Consider the following 20,835-nt stretch of genomic DNA (forward strand, 5'->3'; position numbering starts at 1 on the left):
AAGAGTGATCGGTAGAATGATGAAATCGACTCTGAACCGAACAGGGAGCCGATGGAGAGAAGCCGGGATCGGGCTGACGTGACGTCGTCTTTTGGGAACCGGAACGAAGCCGAGCTGCTGTGTTCTGAACCGCTTGGAGGCGGCAGGGTGACTTTTGGTTGAGGCCAGGAAGGAGGGAGCTACAGTCGTCTAGTCGTGAGAAAATGAGGGCGTGGGTGACTTTTTCCAGGTGGCTGCGTGATCGTACTGGTTTGATTCTTTGATTCTACATTTTATTTTTTTTTTTTAATTTGTTGTTCAAAGTTTAGGTCAGGGTCAAACACAACTACCAAGTGCTGGCGACAGACTTCACATTTGCGGACAGCGTGCCGCTGTCAATATGATTCCTGATTTTGAATGATCAATTATTGAGCTGAAGAAAATTCTGTGCCATCCAAAGGTCGATATCACTGTGTAATCTACAGCAGCGGCGAGGCTGTTTGGGTCACCAGGTCTCAGAGGAAGGTAAACCTGTGTGTCCTCTGCGTAGCAATGAAAAGAGGCATTGCTTCTTTGGATCACTTGGCCAAGAGGCAGCATATGGATTGAAAATAAAATTGGACCTAAACTAGAACCTTGTGCTGCACCACAGGTAATGTGAGCTGTGGAGAATGAGTCGCTACCGATGGAGACCGCCAAGGTTCCTTCTAAAAGGCAGGAATGAAACCATCCGAGTGCAGTGTCCTCATTGGCTAATTAAAATAGCGTGATCTGCAGTGTTGAAGGCTGCACTAAGATCTAAAAGAATTAAGAAGCAGGTAAACGTCTTTTAAATGGCTTGTGACCTGTAGAGATGTTTAGCTCCGGTTCACGGTGGATGTGGGGATAACGATAATAATAAGCCATAAACCAACTGTGGGTCAGTCAGCATCTGTGCTGGCGCATGCACACTGGCCTCATCAGCCCCGTGAATCAGCAGTGCGGTGCGGTTCCACATTCTTCCCGAGGGCCAAGCCCAGTGTCAGCCCGTAAGAAGATTAGGGTCCATCTATGTATATACACAGTACGCTCACGCAGATAGCTTCCGTGAACAGGCGGCTTAGGAGATTACCGATCAGAGACACGGCATCTCGCAGGAGCTCAAGAGAGAATACCTTCAGTATTGCGGTTCAAACAGAAGAAGCTGCTGACCCGGATGGGACACGAGATGCGCATCGAACGCTGTCGAAGCAGAACTTCTGACTTTTAACATGGAAGCTCAGATTGGTAGACTGCTACGGCACCGTAAAGCTACCAAGCTGCTCAGGACGCGAAGCTCCAAACCACGGCAAAGGGCTCTCAAACCGTCTTTACTGACTGAACCAGTGGTTCTCATGTTGGGGTCCGGGGAACCCCCAGGAGTCTTTTAACAGAAAGCACAATAACAGAGATAAGTGTCTCTGGTATCTCCCTGGCGAGAGGGTGGGTTTAGGCGTCCTTGGTTGAGTACCACAGGGCTAACCCACACACAGAGACTCTTCTTTTGAAACAACTTGGTACGCTGCTAATCACAGGTAAATGAGTGCAGCTCCCTCTCCAGACGTCTGGAGTTTCATTCAGTATCAGCGTCAGCACTGCTGTGGGTAACACCGGCCGTTTCTCAATACCAAGTACACAAAGTCCGGAATTGCGGACTTGGTAGTTCAGACTCGGGAGTACAGACTGCCGGGGACGGGAGGACCAGGACGGCCTTTTTGTGAAATGCATTGTGGGATACTTGGCTGTCCCAAGTCCACACAAGTCAACAGCGATGCATCCTCGATAAAATGGGTGGAGCAAGTCCACATCTGGGCATTTGGACTGGACTTGATGCGTACTTTGAATTGGAACAGTACTTGGGCTGCGACTGATGACATTTCACAAGTCCCCAAGAACAGACAAGAACGCACATTGAGAAAGGGCCACCATACACATGCAGAGTTTTCACACGACGCTCGCCTGAGTCACCGGTTGCGGTTTACAGAGTGGAAGTTCACCGTGTCCTATTGCTAATCTCAGAGATTAGATGAGCAAGGCGGAGGCGTGACTGAGAGAATGGAAGACGGGTGAAATAAGACACATGCAGACACCATTGTGTTCATGTTTTAACTCAGTGACGCGCTCGCGGCACCAGCTCATAATGCACAAGTCTGACTTTAACTCAGTGTGTGTGTGTGTGTGTGTGCATGTCAGCGAGCCCTGAGGTACCACATGATTGACTGCTCTTCCTGGAGCCAGTGTGTCAGGATGGGAGCGGCGACAGGAAGTATGTCAGGGAGGGTTCAAGGCACAACAGGAAGTCGACGCCACGGACGACAGGGTTTTGGCCAGAGCCCCCTGCGGAGACGTCGACAAACAAGGCAGGAGCCGGGGCCGCGTGGTTTTAATCCCGGGGGGGCCTGAAACGCTCCAAATACAATATAATGCAGATGGGAGTTGATTACACCCTTTCAGCACTCGGGAAATCATTTACATCCTTAAGATAGGATTTATGAATCAGTCAAAAATATTTTATGAAAGCTATTTTCGGATGTTCTTCATGGTTCTGGCAGGCAGTGCTTAATTCACACAAACAATGGACACACTGTCGAGGAAGTTTAGACAATGACGTTCAGGGTTGGGGAGATGCATTTGCGACTCTGAATTTTTAGCTGTTTAGGACATCACACCTTGTATATAAAAAAAACACTCATTAACAGCAGTATACTCACCTTTGTAGTCCAGATTGAGCTTGATCAGAGTCGTCAGAAGGGAATACAAGGAGAGAGAAATAGCGGAGACATACTAGGGATAAAACTTAAGTTCGGTCCTTTATGGTCCTTTAAATTAGCTAGTTTGCAAACTCATGTTTCACATTCCTGAACTGGTCAAGGAGGTAAAACTACCAGGAAAAACATAACAAAACCATGAGCTAGAATGTTTCCTGGCTGAACACATATTGCCTTTATTTAAATACTTTTCACAACCTCACCTACAGCGAAAGGTTAGAAAACACCACCCCTCCTAAAGATAGGACACTGGTCAGATTTACAGAGCAGGAAAAAAACATAAAATAAATGTACAAAATAAGAGAAAAACATAGCTCTAAAGAAAGGATCAATACAAATAAACAACTTCAACGTTTGACTGGCAGAGACTCAACTTCCCAGAAGCCTTTTCTCAAGGGTGAAGGGTGAGTCAGAAGTGGATATTGTTAGTTTGAATCTTAGTACAGATAAATCTTAAAAATAATAGTCACAAATCTCCCTCCTCTCTTTACACCGTTATAGGCTGCCTGTGATCCCACCGAGGTGAGCTTAATTATTAACAGTCACAATATAAAATGATTCCAAAATGCCAAGTAAGGAGGCATTTCCCCCCCACCCACCCCCAAGTATAAAAAAAAATAAATTAAAATAATCCACATTTCCACACGTCAGCGATGACGGATCCAGTTTTTGTTTTTTTACAGATGTACAATCTTGGTGTATGTGGGAAAAATCCTTTACAAATGGGCCTAATTCAGCATGTGAGGGGCACAGACCCTTAAGTTTCAGGGGGTAATAAGAGACCCAAGAAAAAATCCAAACTGTGCACTTTGACGCCGTTTGATGAGCTTCTGACAAGGCAGAAGCTGGAAGTTATGAAGCTCTGAGAGAGGGACTTGAAAGAAATTAAAATATGCGGGGCCGCAAGGTGGTCTTCCCAGCCGGCTGCAACCCTGTAACAACACATTTGTAAACTTGTCACCTGGACTCAATACCCTTTGCAGCACATATGCACATTGGTGCAACACTATCACACAATGTGGTGGTGATCATGTGTTATGGGGGCTACAATAAAGTGAAACGTTCTCAAGTTGCAAAGTGTGACAAATTACATTTGGGTGTGTTATTTCAAAATGCGCTAAATTATTACATATTCCCCATAAAAAGTTGTAAATGCAGCCAAATTTGTTACATATTGCGTTCAAGATGTTTATTACAAAACGCAGCATGATTATTGAATGACTGTTGTATCACGCCCTGACAGAAAGGCGACTCAGGATTCAAACCTTCTCCATCCTCCTGACTGGTTGCTATGGGTACGAGGGTCGGAGGCTGCATGAAATGTGGTTTAAAACGCTTTAGGGTTTCGCAAAGAACTGAGAAATGTATTTAACTGGATAGCCCTGAGACTAACCTGGCCAAGAGTGGAAAGGATGTGGAAAAATAAAAATTCTAAAATAAAACAAAGCAGAAGTGATTTTCTTTAGATATTTTGTAATTTTGTGGGTTTTTTGTGTAATCTAACGGAATGGAAGTGATAAGGTAGCTGGAGACTGTTTTGACCCCATTTCAGACTCGTTTGTCGGTTACCCAGAGCGTTTCAGCTCAATGTTGTTCAATAAGTGCTTCAGCACAAAGAGGGTTAATGATGAAACCAGGACAAGCAGAGAAGTAAATAAATGCATTTCTGTATAGATCATAACTTTTATACATATTCTGTTTTAAAATAGAAAGAGTCTCTTATAGAATCCAATGTGGAACACTGTGGAAGGGTTTTTGTGTGTGTATAAAGTCTGTCATTAAGTCTGTCAGCTGACTCAGTTCGCTCTTCACCATCCTCTTCACCCACCTCTCTGTTGAGTTCAGTGTTTTAGGTTCAGTATTTGTTTAAAAACACGCGGACGGGGTCAGAGGTCACGGGGTCACTGGCAGAATGGCGAGGCGGTGGGGTCAAAGCCTTTGAACACGTCCTTCAGCGAGGCGTTGTCCTGCTCAGTGGTGGTGGGGTCTGATTGGGCGGGGCTGCTGCCCCCGAATGGGCTGCCGGTGCCGCCAGGTTTCGAACTTTGCTTTACCACGCTGAATAGGGTTGACACCGGCAGGTTGTGCACCCCCGCCAGCTCTGCTCCAGTGGAGCCCAGGGCTCCGGCCGCAGCCCCCCCGACAGAAGTGGCTCCGCCCTGGGCAGAGTTGGGCGAGGGTGCGGGTTTGGGTCGAGGGCGGTTGTAGCTGTTGTAGCGGTCGGTGGCCGGTTCGGCGCTCTTCTCAGGCTCCGGCTGGTCCAGCGCTGACTTCCGGACGAACAGCGGCTCCTTGGACTTGGGTTTGGCTTCACTGCCGCCTGCACCGGAACCGTTGCCAGAACTGTTGCCGGAACTGTTGCCGGAACTGTTGCCGGAACTGTTGCCGTTGCCATTGCTGGAGCCGTTGCCAGAGCCGGGGCTGCCGGGCTTGTTGTTAGTCCGTGGGTCGTACAGACTGATTCCACTGATGACGCCACGGCCAGCGCCGCCGGAGGAGACCAGGCGAGCGTCGTAGGGGGCGATGGCGGGGGAAGAGGAGGAGCAAGGGGGAGGAGTGGGCGGAGCGGAGGACAGAGGGGGGGGCGTGGGGTCCGAGGGCTGCTTCAGAACAGACTTCTGAGGCAGCAGGCGAGGGTCTGCCAGGGACTTGCGGGCCACGCGGGGGTCAACAGGCTTCTCCACGGGGGCGGGGACGGGGGGGATCGGGGGAGGCGGGCCAAGCAGGGATATAGGAGCAGGAGGTGTGGGGAGAAGGGGAGGGGAGGAGGTCTGCGGCGGGCCTGAGTTGACCGTCTTCATTATGCGGGACAGCAGCTCGAAGTCCGGGAGGGAGGTGGGGGGGGTGGTGGGGGGGTCCGAGGAGGGGGGAGGCAGTGCCGTGTGTAGCTGCTGCTGGGCGCGGGACAGGCGGGGGCCCAGGGAGGAGACGGGGGGGATGCCGGGCGGCAGCGGAAGGAGGTCCTGCTTGGGAGCAGGGAGGGGCAGGAGGTCCTCGGGGGACCAGGTAACGGTCTTTGCAAAGGAGGGGGCGTGCAGCACCACATCCTTCTTGATATGGCTGAACTGCTGCAGCTGGGAGCGGGGGTCCCGGAGGGCCATGCCCATCAGGGGGTCCAGAGGAATGGGCACCGGCTTGTCGCGCAGAACCCGCTCCGTTTCCTCCTCCTCTGCCGCCGGTGCAGTGAGCGGCGGGGGCTTGTACACCAGCGGAGGCTCTGGTTTCGGGACGACAGTAGGCTGCGGGGGTGCTCCGGTGAGTCTCGCCAGCCGGGGGTCAGCTGGGGCACCGGAGGAGGACGCAGTGGGCTCCAAACTCTGAGCCAGCTCGCCGGAGCGAGCGAGACGGGGGTCCCGTGCCAAGCGGGGGTCCGCGGGCCGGGCGGGAGGGTGGGTGGAGGAAGCCTTCTGGAGGCGAGGGTCACTGGGGGGGCAGTCCGGCTTGGGAGGAGCCTGGGTCTGCTGGCGGAGCGTCTTCAGGATGGAGGTTACGCTGCTTCCACCTTCCTCATCCTCACTGGAGTACCAGTTCCCTGAGTCACCTGGGGGAGGAGGTTGAACCAATCAGATCGCAGCCTGACACATTCTGTTATTGTGCCCTCTGTGGGTCACTGAAGGAATTGCAGGGGCAGAAAAAATGATTGCTTTTGAAAGTTCTTTTTGGGGGGGGGGATTTAAACCACTACCTTTTTAACTTGCCATAAAGACACGAGAACACATCTTTTAAATTACTCAGCTTTTGAAATGCTGGAAGATATGTTAATCATATTGACTCATTACCTTCAGTGTCTCTGTTTTTCTCTGTGCCCCCCTCGGCCAGCCTGCGAGCCCTCTCCTCCTCCTCCTGCTGTTTCTGCTGGATCCTCATAAACAGGACGCGCTGCGCCGGGGGCAGGAAGTCTGGAACAGACATCCCTCCCTGACTGGCTGAACTGCTGCTAGCAGAACTGTTCGGGCTCCCCGATTGGTCGCCAAATTTCGGCCCCCCTCCAACAGCTGCTCCTCTCTCGTCCATTCCACCGAAGCCCTGGTATTTGTCTCCTAGGATTCAGAGTAGAGTGTAAGGCCAATATCGCGTTTTCACCGTGAGGGGAATTTTAAAGCATTGGTAGAAATGTAGCAATAAATAAAATGTGAATTAAGTGTTTTCATCAGGGTTGGATTGAGAAGTCAACCTGAATTTTTCAATGTTCAATGTCAATAGATAACCTCTTCTTCATTATGTATCAGTATAGAGTATCACCCTGTTATAACATACTATGAGTGGCATAAAAGACAATTATGTTTTGTTAACTATTTTCATGAGACTTAATCAAAACCAAAATATCCTACATCCTGTTATCTTATTCATCAAGCATCAATTCTGTGAGAACCATGTTGCATTATTCTATTTTCACCTTCTTCCTCCACTCCGTCCATCGCCATGCCCTGCTGCTGGTTGAAGAAGTTTTCAAAGAAGTTTATATCCGGGGGCGGCCCTGGGGGCATCATGCCCCCATGTGGGCCCCCCTCGCCTGGCCCAAACCCTCCCATCATGGGAGGCCCGCCAGGACCCATGTTAGGGGGCCCTTGGTTCATCCCGACGCCTGGGCCCATATTCTGCATATCGGGGGACATCATGCCAGGATGTCCCTGGGGGCCTGGGAAGCGCGGCGGGGCGCCACCGGGGGCAACTGGTGGCCCAGGTGCTCCAGTCTGTGCCGGGTTCGCACTGGGAGTCTGACTTCTGAGGAGGAAGGGTGACAAAGGGAGTAAGATCCCAGATTAATTTGGCCCACTACTTGTTTAGAATATATTGTCAATATTAGCCAGTACATTTATTTCAAACTTTGCTTAATCCCCAAAATGTTATCAGAATAATAAATACATTAAGTCATGTTAAACATATTAAGTAAATATATTCTATTGTATTTAAATATCATTTTTTATGATTTGTATAAAATATTTATTATTAGGCAATTCACTGTGAGGTGAAGAGAGAAAAAAAAAAAAAAAAAAAAACTGTGGGAGTTTGTTTTTCCCTTAAGGACCCGGCACTAAACCCCAAACTGCGGTTCCCAGCTCTAAATAGGTTGCATGTTCATAATCTATGCATATTTTACCTGACAGCCAGTTTCTGGGCCAGCTGTCCTGTCGGCTGAACTTTGATCTCAAACAACGAGGGGATCTTCTTACACCCTCCGCCCCCTCCTCCAGAGGGAGGTGGGGGACCCATGGAGGGATGGTTCCCATTGGGGTTTGCAGGACTGCCAGCATATAGACTTCCTTCCGGGCAAGGAAGAGGGGGTCCAGCAGAAATATTAGGCCCAGGGATGGGGCCCGGTCCTGGAGGGATATTGTTAGCCATGGGCCCCTGGTTGGGTCCGGCGAGAGCTCCAAAGTCACCCACTGGACCCCCAAAGTCCCCGGGGCAAGGAATGGCGTCCATGGGCCCGGGGCGAGGAGGGGTGGGGAGGAGGCCTACTCCTGGAGGAGGTTTTGGGAGAGGGTTGATCCCCTGCTTTTTCAACTCTTCCACTTCTTTCTCATCCTCGGCTCCGGCTTCTGCGTCCTCAGCCAGCATCTGGACCAATGAAGAAACATCGATTAAATGTCATTAAATTGAAAATTCAACTTTTATATAATAAGTACACATTAAAACAAATGTAGACCTAGTAAAAGTCTCCATGACTGCAGCATACATTTTTGTTTTGTTTTAACATTAAAGAAATCCCAACTCTTTCATCATTCTCACAACGAACACTCGTTGAGGACCCAGGGAGCCCATGAAAAACCAAAGCCCTATTCAGACAGTTCCTGCTAAATTACTGGGATAACCGTTCCGGCACCAGTAGTGAGTTTCGTAACATTTCCGTCTTGCAGCTTTTCACACATGCCATGGTAATGCCGGAATAGATGGAGCAAGGGACAGTCCAGCAGAAGACACTCATGGCGGTCCGCAGCCCCCGCACCGGAGTGTAACAGACAGAGCAGCAGAGCGCAGGGACAAAGCTTGTTCGCTTGCGTGCACAAAAAGGATGCATGTGGATGTATGCGCCCAACATTTTTATAGAAAAAGAATATACTTCTGTTCTACACACTGCACATAACTTTTATAGACAGTCATTTGCAAAAAAAACATTCAATATCATGATCAGTGTATCCCATATATTCAACAAGTTTGTGAGACAAGTAATGTTTTTTTCGTGATCTACTTGAATCAGAAATACGCATTTGAACACTTAAAAGAGCGTCGGATGCTGACCTGGACAGAGACAGGGACAGCAGAGTCTTGTGATTGGTTCGCTCACTCCACGTGAAACCATCTGACATCAGACGGACGTAACCCTTTACGTGCTCGTCCCGCCAATGTTACTGCTACCATTCACAACACAGCCGTCTATGGTCGTACCGGAAAGGATACTCGGTCGCGAGTGGGGAAATTTACGTAACAACTTTAACATAATATCGATATCGGCTAAGATTCCCACATTACGCCAATATGGAACATGGCCAGTGGATTTACGGCTTTCGAAGCAAGTGGGAAAGGGGGCTCAAGACAGCCCTTGTGGGTTGCGATCAGATGAGATAAGCCCACCTTGTTCAGCAGGTCTTGGGTGTCATCAGTCAGCGGCTCATGGGAGAACATACACTCATCACCGTTGACACAGTTCCCTGTGGTGTGGAACAGCTTGCAGGGGAAGTCCCGTGACAGAGAAGGTCAAGGTCCATATCTCACGGTTAAAGCCGACTTTTACTGTGCAGTCTAGATGTCAGCATTTAATCAGGTAGGGTTGTGACGATCAATTGACAGAATTTATCAAATTTAATTTTACTAATTAAATAAATGGTCATTTGATTTAATTTACTTAAAATGTTGGCCAAAATGAGAATACATGTCCTTAGTCCATATTATAAGACAAATAGTTATATTTTGACAGCTGAATAAATATATTTGTCTTTGGCTTTATGAAAATATGTACTACAATGTAATACAATGTAACTATAAAAACAGCAAATCACAGTTAATTTACACTGAAAAAGAATGATTTGTTAACTTTGAAGTTAAAATAGGTGTATGTTTATCAAGAAGTAAAGGATATCATGCATGTATGGACAGTGCTCAGCACGAGCACAGAAGCCTGTGATGTAAAACTTGCAAAGCTCCTTCTTCTTGGGCAGCTCGATGTCATGGCTGAAGTTGCAGTGGTCCCCCTGGTGGTCAAAGTAAGTAGTGAGTTGCAATGGGCTCAGATGAGAACTCAGATTTACATTGAAGAATCACTTAATTAATCAAGTTTACCATTTTCTGTCTTGGCTTTTCATATGTTTGTTGCTATTATTAGGCATGCTGACCGGAGGTTAAATTTTTTTTTGCCAAATGCAAAAACTTTTAATGGCACCAGAAAATGGGCTACAGTGACCTCTAATGGTATACAACAAACCAGTTTCCAACAGGGTCAACAGCTGTCAAAATGTTTATTTCAGGACAATGAGAGCTGCTAAAAAGCCTCAAAATACTAAATTATTGTGTTAAGCTACATTTTTTTCTGAGGCTATCTAATGACATCACATAAAATGCAGATGAGATGGACCAATAATAAAATAAGTAATACATTTGGTGTATAGTTAGTGTGAATGCAAGTTATATATATATATATATATATATATATATATATATATATATATATATAAAAAATCTGCATCAGTACCATTATCAATCCAGAAACCGAGAATAAGTCGCAGGAAGCAACTAGACCAGCAGAGATATTAAAGGTAGAAAGTGATATTAGGGTTGGGCTAGGCTTAGGACATTTACGATAAATTGGCTATTAGCAATCAACTCCATCGATCATGATCGACATTGACGACAGACGTTTTTTCAGGAAAAATCTGAGCATTGAAACAGTGTAAGTGCAGTTTACTGTGTTTTAACACTGTAGCAGAGAGAGAGAGACAGGGGGGAAGGGGGGAGGAGGCTCTCCCCCTCTACATTCAGAGCTGTCCACTAACTACTGGTGATCGGGTCTCACTTTCCTTCTACAGTCCAGTACAGAGATCTTTAGGGGCAGGTGCTCAAATAAAAAGAAAAGGCACATGGACCCCCAGCTCCGGTTCTAGGCATTTTGCGGCTCTTGGCAAACGGAGCAGCACAGTGGAGCACTGATCACTGGGAGGAGATGCCCTGTCGGAACGCCGGCGATCTGCACTCCGCTGTGCACACATCGCAGGTGCGCCGAGGTTCGAGGTTCATGAGGAACTCATCATGAATATATATTGCCCAGACAATCCGGGTTAAGGGACTGTCCAAGACTTTACTGTTCCCCCCCAAAAAAAACATGCATCCCCACTGTTGGGATGCATGTCTTCCGGTTGTTTCCATTGCTTATGGGACTTAATTTAGTAAAAACGGGATGTTTTTGTTTAAATACTTCACATGTCCTGCACTACTGGAACGGGCAGACCGCATTTGCCACGTGACATTACATTCTATGCGAGTGGTGGATCGGTGCTGACAGTTGTAGGGTGTGTGGTGTGCGGTATCATATTGAAAGATTGCTCCTAATGCACCTGTTATTGTTTATTATTGTACCGTGCATTGACATTTAATAGTCTAGACTCCTAATATAAGACGACACTACTTTCTCAGATGTATTTCCAGGAAAAAAAACCCTGTTTAATATTCGGGTCAATGCAGTAATTTGCCAGAACATCTCATAATGACAAAAGCAAGATACGTCTGTTTGCATAAAATCAAAATCAGAAACTGACTAACTGATACTAAAGATAAATTAGTATTCTAAAATAAAATATTTCTTATAACTGTTCTAGTTTGGACCGTCTTACCCAGGTGCATCTGCCCTCGATGTAGTACTTGCAGATGGCCTTTCCTTTCTTATCCTGGTGCTTATCATTGAGGTTCCGCCGCCCAGGTCCTCCCAATCCTTCTCCATCCTTGAGCGTACGTGCACACACGTACATAGAGTTGGATAGAGATAAAAGAGAACATAGAAATGAGTGGGTAAGAAAACACTTGGCAGACAGACAAACATATAGACAGCAAATCCCTCCAGGTATATCTAGTCACCTTTAATAAAAATAAGAAAATAACTATTTGTGCAAATAGTTAGGAGCCTCACCCCGTTGTCCATGTCTCCATTGTCATCATCGTTCATATGGTCTCCTCTTCCTCTTCCTCTGTTACGACCCCTCCCTCCTCTGTTCATGCCCCGCCCTTTACCTCGGCCCCGCCCACGGCCTCCTTTACCACCTGGGACCAAGCAAGAGAAAGACAGACACACATAGAAGGAGACAGACAAATGGAAAGCCAGACAGGAAGAGAGACGGAGAGAAGGAAAGAGAGAGGCAATTAAAAAGAGAAAGGAGACAGATGGAGGACGGTTGGAGTACAAATCCGTGTCCGCACACAGAGTGGCGATTTTTTTCAGGCCAGCGGATATCTGACAAATCACATCCAAGCTCTGAAATGTGTTGGATATCAGCTTGTTTTCTCAATAAAAACTAAAACAACCCGTGTCCCAAAGTGAGGAGTGGAGTTATAACTCACCTCTGCCTCTCTCTTTGACCTTGCGGTACATGTTGTGTTCTTTAGAGTAGTCATCATAGTCTTCATCAACCATATTGTCATAGTCATCGTCGACATACTGCATCGAGAGAACATTAAGATTACATCATGACATTGCTTAACTGGAAATTGACCGCAAGAGTTTGAAACTTAACTTATAATTTTTATTTCTTAATACATCACTAAACTTTTTTTTTTTTTTTAATCACCAAAAATGTATTAAAGTAAATCAATATGCTCAAATATGATTCTATGATTGCGATAGGCAACAGTTGTCTCACCTCCATGTCTTCTACTCCGTAGCCGTCCCCATCATCGTCACCTCCCATCTTCCCTCCTCCACGACCGCCCCTTCCCCTCCCTCCTCCTCTTCCTCCTCCTCTCCTCATGCCCCTCATTCCTCCCCGACCCCTCTGGTTTTTCATTCGACCCTTGCCACCTACAGAAATGAGTGGAATATATGGGGAATATCAGCGAAAGAGGGGAGACAAGAGTTAGTTTCTATGGACTGTCCTGGGAACATTCAAGTTGCATTCCATAAGACTGTCTGTGTTGGATGGATTACACTCACAACTACTCAAAAGTATGATGGCAAATTCATTTGAGCTCTTTTCTCTCTGGTTTTCGGTTAAAAGGAAACTCTCCATAGGAACTAGGAAATTCAATTCCATTTGCTCTGATTTTCTACTGGGCTTTGACCTAAATACTTCCACACTAAGGTTTTCCCAAATTGTGTTTGATTGTGGGAATGATTTCAAATGGCTTTGTTTTTATTTTTTGACCCCACCAACCCACCTCGCCCACCACGGCTGCCGGGCCCTCCTCCCCCCTCCTTGGCTTTGCGGTACTGGTTCAGCTCCTTGGCGAAGTCATCATAATCTTCCTCACCCATATCCTCCTCCTCCTCGCCCTCGTAGTTTTCCTCCTCGTACTCGTCGTAGCCGCCGTAGTTCTGCTTTTCCATCTTCATGTAGCCGCCCTTCTTGGGACCTCCGTAGCCCCCGTGGGACTGGATACAGAGAGAGCAGGGTGCAGACAAATGAGAGTGTCATTTATGAAACATGAGCAGAACAAATTTATGTGCAAAGCATTTTGTCAAGACTAATGTTTGCCTATTTGGGCAGTCAGCAAATATATTGATATTATATTGATATCTTAATATGAGACGTCATTTGCTGTCAGATGACGTCAGCAGAGTCCTGTGTCAGGGCCACCCGTAAAGTTGACAGATCGGTGGACCAATCGATATCGCAATATAATATCAATATCGTGAGATGTGACTAGATAGAGTCCTAATATCATGATATAGTTAAAGGTTGTATTTAACACTGCATTATATAAAAATAATGCAATTTTCAGAGCATTAACAATGTATCTACCTACTTGGTCATAATATCCACTTGATATACTAATTCTTGTAAAAAATGTTATAAAATATTTATTGTGTGTAAATGTCTTGTGAAAACACCAATAGTCATCCCAAAAATATGCCAAATTCATCGATTTTGAGTTTCTTAAAAAATGGCATGATATTGAGATAGCGGCCAGCTATTAATTAGAAGTTTTTCATTTTTTGTATTTATTGTCCCTTATTTTTTATTATCATGATTATCAAAAAAAAAACCTGTCTATAAAAAAATGGGATACATTTTATTAATAAGGCATCAACAAGGCTCTAGGGCTGTACCCGACTCAGAATTTTGTCAGTTTAATTGGATTTGGCTGTTCAATGCCGGTACTGTTAGCGGCATTGACGAAATTAAGAAAAATGATTTTCTATTTAGTTAGGCTATAAAACGATTAAGTTATTCGTCTCAGAAGCATTTTTGCAATTATCAAAAGAGACATCTCTCTCTCTCTCTCTCTTCCTCTCTCCATCGCCAGAGATATGCACGAGGGCGGCGGGGCCGGCTCCCTCTGCCTGGCTGTCACTCACGCAGACCCTGCTCTGAGTGACATTGGCAAGGCGAAAGCAGATTGCGCCCCGAAAATAAAGCAGCGTTAATTCTGCTCTTAACTTGTTTTAGTTTTTCTCTTAAAAAATAAAAAAAAGAAACCGATAAGAGTACCATTAAAGTACTGGATCAATACGCAGTATTGGTGAGAAGAGTAGCGTTAAAATCGTGCCCCCTTCCTCCGGGCCCCGTTTTCACACTGTTTTTTGTTGTTTATTTTGGAGGAAGGGGGCACAGCTCCCCGCCAGCGGGGAACACGGAGAGCCATGTTCGCGTCTGTGTCCGGATGTTGGAAATTCACACATAGAAAAATATATTTGAGTCCTCTTATAAATAATTACTCATTGAAATGTTATCTCTGTGCATTTTTGTAAGCTTCTATCTGTTGTATCTTATTACTGTAATGCACACTGACCGACAAATTTAAAAAAAGGATTGCTTGACTTGAAGAATCTCAGTCGACTGACGGGTTTCCGACTGATATATCGATGTATTTATCTATCTATATATAAATATATATAAGTGGAGAGATATCTAGATACATGTCCTACGTTTACACTGAGTTTATCATAATGTACAATCATGCTAGCATCACAGTTGTCCACTAAAACGCTTTAACATTAACAGCCTTCATATCTTGAAGTGCTTTTCATAATTCAAAGTGTAAGTAGATATTAAGCTGCTGATGCTGTTGGGACTCACAGGGGGGGGATACTGAGGACTGTACTCTCTGTACTTCCTCTTCTCACTGGGACTGTAATCAGAGTCGTCACTGAAGTCCGAGTGGTCATCATCAGAGGATGCGTGACGCTGGGGGAGAGATGCAAAAAAAACGTGAACACCACAGAAGTAAACTGAGTCCTCTCAGAACGGAATTGGCAGAAAAACAGAACCCACCCTTTTTCCTCAGAGACCCCCTAAATCAACCCTGATTCAGTCAGAGACCGCCCTATTTAAAAGATGAGATCACTTATTTCTTTGTCATGCATTTATTATCAGTTGGTGGTCATTTTGTATGAATTGGTTCTCAAGGTTTTGTGGGTGTACAATATGTCATATGAAACTAAAACTAAAAACTAAAACTTATGTGGATTTTTGAACCAATATTTGACTATTAGGAAACAGATTCTTCAAATAGCCCAAGGCTTTGCGACCCACCTGCAATCTCTTGCGACCACGTGCAGGGTCAGGCACCCTAGATTTGGAATCAGTGCTTGAGGCAAACTCTGGCTATAAATTTCCGCTTTGGGAGCAGGGTGCTGAAGCCCAATAAACAGAGCATCTCACCTTGTGTTTAGATTTGCGTCTCTTCTTGGACCTCCTCTTCTCCTTCTCTCGCTCCCTCTCTTTTTTCCTCTTCCTCTTGCGGCGGTGGGCTCTCTCATCGTCGGAGCCCGTGCTGGCGTGGGGCTCCCTGCTTCGCTGTGGCCTCTCTGTGGCTCCATCCCCACCGGCCTCTCCTCCGCCACCTCCCCCGTCACCCTCCTCTACTCCCTCTCCGCCTCCACCTTTGGTGGCTGATACTCCGCTCGGCTCCTCTTCCTCCAGCTCTCCTCCATCGTCTTCCAGCTCGCCCTCTTCCAGCTCCTCATCTTGTCTGTAGATGGAGGGGAGATATTCATTAGGAATTTCATCATCTCAAATGCTTCATAACTGCATAAGAAAGTGTTCAAAGGTATCTATACAACTTCCAGATACACAACGCAACTATTTAGCACATTGGACTGCTACTGCAAAAATTACATTTTCCTAAAAGGATAGGGGGATTTCCATTCGTCTAACCCCGTCAAGTTAGAACAAATCTAGAGTATAGAGGGGAAATCAACCACTAAAACTTTATGCTCTCTTATGAGGGTTTAGTATATTATTGTTTTATTCCAAAACTTGGAATTCTGTCAGTCATGTTCAAGGAGGAATAATGGGAATGTGTGCGATTTTAACAGCTGTAAATACATAGTGTCTCACAGATGTGCCTCCATTTAAACCTTTAGTCAAAAACTTTACCCCAGAGACAGGTACCAGACATATAGAAACAATAAACTAGCTTATTTTAAGCACAGAAAATTCCTAATTTGACAAAAGAACACATCTTAACTTGAGTTTGCATATTTCACTTTCGGCAAGTGAGGCTAACAGGTCTTTTACAAAATATATATTGCTGCTTCTCAAGGGAACATCATTGTTAAATGAGTGCTCAAGGGGAGCAGAGCTTGAGGAAATTGGGAGAGAGACCGACATGAGGCAAATATGAGCGAAACCACGGGGTCACATTGGACATGGATCAATCCCAACTCTGCATCACCGTGTGGGGGAGAGGAGGCTGTGAGTGGGGTGTGGGTTGCTTCCAGAGTGCAGAGTAAAGGGACAGCATGGCATAGCAAACAAAACACTTGAAATGTATCAATGAGTAACAAAAAGCACTGTTCTGCAATACTATGTCTAATAATTTTGTATTTGTAGTTTCATTTTTTAAGAATGAATACCCCAATTTCATAACAAAAACCCACAACTTAATCACCAGCTTTTGTGTGGTTACTGCTCAATTTGCGGTGTCCGCTGGCTGAACATGAACCGAGTAAACATGTTGTTGACAGACATGTTGACAGACAGCCTGAAACTAGAAACACACAAATGACAGGCCCATTTAGAAGTATCATCCAAAATCTAGGAAAGCCAAAAAGAGCAAGACCATAGTCCAGATATACACCGTTTAACCGCAGACATCATATGTGAATGGTGCCCTGTTCATTGGCTCGCATAGCCCGTCTTGCAGTATTTGGCTATCCAGATACAGATAAGTGTGGTAGTCAGAGAGAACACAGTAAGCTCTGGGCAGTTTATACAAGATTTCAAACTTGGCAGGCCCTGCAAACCTTGGACAATGAAACTGCTCTGACACAATGTCGTAAACTCAGCTACACACAATATATTAGTTCTAGAGACTGTCAGTTCTAGCAATCACATTGTCATTAACAACTAGAGCCTAGTATTAGACTTTTACCCGTTGTCTGGCTGAAGACATCAACAATCACTGTTCTCAAATTCAACCTATCCTTGTTAATCCTTACTGAACAAGAAGTTACATTTCTCACAATCGGTTAATGGGTGCTATCAATTTAACATTTTATACATTTCTCTTTCAATGGTTGTGGGGGTTATTTTGACTGTATTTGGGAGCATAACTCACTGTTTTGAGTAGTTTGAAACCAGGAAACTCAGGCTCAAACATTTGATTTTACGCCAGTAATGGGTCTTGGATCTCACCCATAGACTAAGCCTAACAGACCAGTGCTGTTCCTCACAAGCTGTTTTGGTTTTATACTCAAATGACCTTCATTTTATAGTCTTGTAAATATATTTCAAATATCAGAAGAAGAAAAAACAACCTAACGCTTTCCAAGTGATCCAAACCATCTTTCCAAAAGTCACCTTCAATAGAGTAGCCATTGGTATAAACTCACGTTTAGATGATCCTTGACCTGAGACTTGTCAGCTTTGGCTCAGGCGAAACCTAGCTCAGTAGATCTAAAATAGCTATTTGATGTAGTCACTGTTGGGTGTCCATTGTCTTGGTGTTAATACTTCTGATGAATGTTAACCTTTTGGATATTCTCCATTGGTTTCTTTTCCCTGTTCTTAATGGACATAAATCTCAGTTAGCCAAAGTCAATCCTGCCAAACTTAACTAAGGCCTGTCATTTACTTGGGACCAGGAATGGTCTCATGATAAGGATGGAGGGCTCTCAGTCATAGCACAGAGGTATGGCCATAAGGCGAGAGGGCGCCGTGAATGGGGAGTGGTTGGGCTGCGGGAACAAAGACTGTACTGACAAGGGCAGACTGCTGGCCTCCGCAGCCCGTTGGGGTGCAACAAAAATCTATTCCTGTACTGAAAACACCTTCCAACAACAAACATTGTCACAACATAGGTCACTTATTAGACAAATGCAACAACATCTCGTTAAGATACAATGCCTCAACATTTAAAAAAAATATAATTCTCAAACAGGTTTCCTGGTCTGGGATTCAAATGATACTTTTGTATAAATACCTTGAATGAATATGCCAGAGATTGTGAAAACGCCTCACCATATCTGAGCATGTCCAACTCTACGACTGTCAACGTTTTAAAGAAGTTCTAAACAATAACAGCCGACTGTCAAGCAAAACCATTGGAAAAGCATCAACCATGCGCTTCTTTAAGTCCAGAGGTTACCTTACAAGCAAAGGGCCGTGATTAAAATGATGGGCAATACTTACTGTGAGAGGCTTTCTTCACAACTTTCAATCAAACCCAATGACAAAAGATTTTTGGGATTTTGGGCAACCAGAAGGGGACGGGGGTCTACTTTTTTTTTTTTTTTTTAAGAGTGGGTGGTCATGAAACGATTGCCAACTGGGGACGTGAAAAGGGAATAGTTGTGTTGTTTTCTTTCTTGAAACACTTCTGGGATGCTTTGCAAACGTTTTTGCACATTTTTTGGGGCTTGTGTGGGTGTTTTGGACTAGTAACTGCGGGCACGACTGTGAATAAAAACCAGGTTAGACAAACTTCGACATGGGGATCAAATGACAAATTATACTATATGCTCGCTGTGCCACACCCCACACAATTTTCAAGCCATGTCTACACAAGATATATCAAAACAGCCGAATCAATCCTGACGTTTGTGCCATTACTGCGTGCAATGATTCGGCCGACGATTTGCGAAAAATTACACTTTTTCTGCCAAATTTTACGCAAAGGGTTTCCTAGACTGCAGCAAAAAATCCAGTCGTCATGGAAACACATGTAAACATGGGGAATTCCCCACATAAAGGCGGGGTTAATAATACTAATACAATTAAAATAATAGTTAGTGTGCAGGCAATGCCAGCTGAAAATAGTCAATGGCCTACAATTTCAACAGGAATTGGAATGTTTGTTATATAAGAGGTGATTAATTAGGAAGTTGTCGTTTTTTAAAATATATTTTAGATACAATTTTGAAAATTTAAATATTTATGTTTTTTATAATATATAAATGCAAGTAATGAAAATCGTTCACAATAATGTCACAAAACATTACAAATTATTGAGAGCGGGAAACAACGTTGCTTTTGTTGTGTACTCGGGCATCGACAACAACAACAAAAAAAAAACAATTAGAAGTGCGTAGCAGGAGGCCTGTAGCTAACTACCAAGCTACGTTAACTTTGACTACCCGTCGTTTAACGGGCGATTTGTCCGGCCATGTGTCGATTCGATTAAAACCGGGTCAGTTCCCGTCCGAAACCGAGAGCAACGTCGAAATGAAAAATATTTCCGGACCGGATCCAATCGCATAGTTTATCTCTCGCCAGCTGTCGGGTAGCCAGCAGGCTAACGCCGCTAAGTTGCGTTAGCTGCAGAGCAGGCCCTCCGTTAGCCAAAGAAAACGAGTGAAAGATCCGCACGGCGGCCATTGTCCTAACTATCTCCTCACCCGCACCGAGCTACGAGGCGGCTTCCCGGCTAGATAGATAGTTCACTATTGGAAACAACGGGGAACCGGTTAAATTAACTGGCGGCCGGTATTGTAATCATGTTGATGAGACTTTGGCTTGATCGATTGTTTCGACACCGGTTTTTTTTGTCCTGCAGACGAGATCCGTCTGTGTCGGATGATTTGTGGAAAGGTTAGTAAAATAAAAGTTATTGTCCCAGTTGGCGGAGTCCTGTACACATGGTGCTTGTTTCCAGAGAAGGCGCGTTTAATCCCTTTTGAAAGAAAAAAAAATAAAAAAGGAAAAAAAAAAAAAAAGAAAAAAAAAAGCAAACCCCGGGCTTTTTTTTGTCTAAAAAAAAAAGCACAGGATAAATTAAATAATTTTCACTTAAATATGACTGTAGAATTTACTCGACCTTTCGTCAGTCCGAAGACTGCTGTGTTCGTGGTTGGTAGTTGGGGAGTTTGGATGGACAGTCGTGCTTTCCACGGCCATTTTCCTCTAGCTACATGGAGGTGCGGAAAAAAAACAGGTTTCTACTGGCTTATGCGTCACTTCGCTTGGATCTACTGGTTAATTTTGGTTTTAAGGCAGAGTTTCAGTTCACTGTAGTCAATTCGCCGCTAACAGTTGTAAGGTAAATTAGATGAAACTGGCTCCTGACGCTCTCCGTCCTACAGTAGCGAAGGCAGATGAAGACTCATGGACTTAAAATGGCCGACCGTCTTCTCCGAGTGGAAAAAAGGCGGGGCCTGGGTGACGTCACAGCGTCTGACGTTTGATTACACGGGCCAAAAGGGGGGAAACAAGATGACAACATTACTAGGGGACAATATTAAGAACAACAAAACAACATTGGCAATATAAATGAACCGGGTTTTTTTTTTAAATGGCAATATACAATAAATCTAAATTCACACTAAACAATAAACCAATATGTCAACAATTCAAATTCTGCCAAAGTAGGAAATTGTGTTTGTGTACATATGGCCATAATTCCCATCCCGAGGGATTCATATATTCAGAATGTTAAATGCAGAGATGCAGCGGTTTAGGGACGTTGCCGTGGCCGCGAACATGGA

General features: G+C 44.9%; 1 protein-coding gene across 1 annotated transcript; it reads right to left on the reverse strand.

The window, feature by feature from the left end:
• Nucleotides 1-3,402: 3,402 nt before the first annotated feature.
• Nucleotides 3,403-20,420, reverse strand: zc3h4 (zinc finger CCCH-type containing 4). The gene is made up of 14 exons (XM_080006957.1): nt 20,169-20,420; nt 15,572-15,881; nt 14,987-15,094; nt 13,134-13,338; nt 12,611-12,768; nt 12,312-12,408; nt 11,884-12,014; nt 11,591-11,698; nt 9,847-9,958; nt 9,342-9,451; nt 7,867-8,327; nt 7,162-7,490; nt 6,545-6,805; nt 3,403-6,306 (listed from the first exon to the last, which is right to left on the reverse strand). Exons 1-14 carry the CDS (start codon nt 20,246-20,248, stop codon nt 4,667-4,669), a joined length of 4,110 nt encoding a protein of 1,369 aa, XP_079863083.1. The 5' UTR covers nt 20,249-20,420; the 3' UTR covers nt 3,403-4,666.
• Between the last annotated feature and the right edge of the window lie 415 nt (nt 20,421-20,835).

This window comes from Zeus faber (assembly GCF_960531495.2).
Source record: "Zeus faber genome assembly, chromosome: 9".
NCBI lineage: Eukaryota > Metazoa > Chordata > Actinopteri > Zeiformes > Zeidae > Zeus > Zeus faber.

Bases quoted from the DNA above. Each gene is read 5' to 3' on its own strand.
- zc3h4 (XM_080006957.1), bottom strand. From the start codon at position 20,248: ATGGCCGTGGAAAGCACGACTGTCCATCCAAACTCCCCAACTACCAAC. The intron at 9,959-11,590 runs GTAAGACGGTCC...TTTGACCACCAG, and splicing joins TCGAGGGCAGATGCACCTGG to GGGGACCACTGCAACTTCAG. The intron at 6,307-6,544 runs GTAATGAGTCAA...CTCCTCCCCCAG, and splicing joins GAAAAACAGAGACACTGAAG to GTGACTCAGGGAACTGGTAC.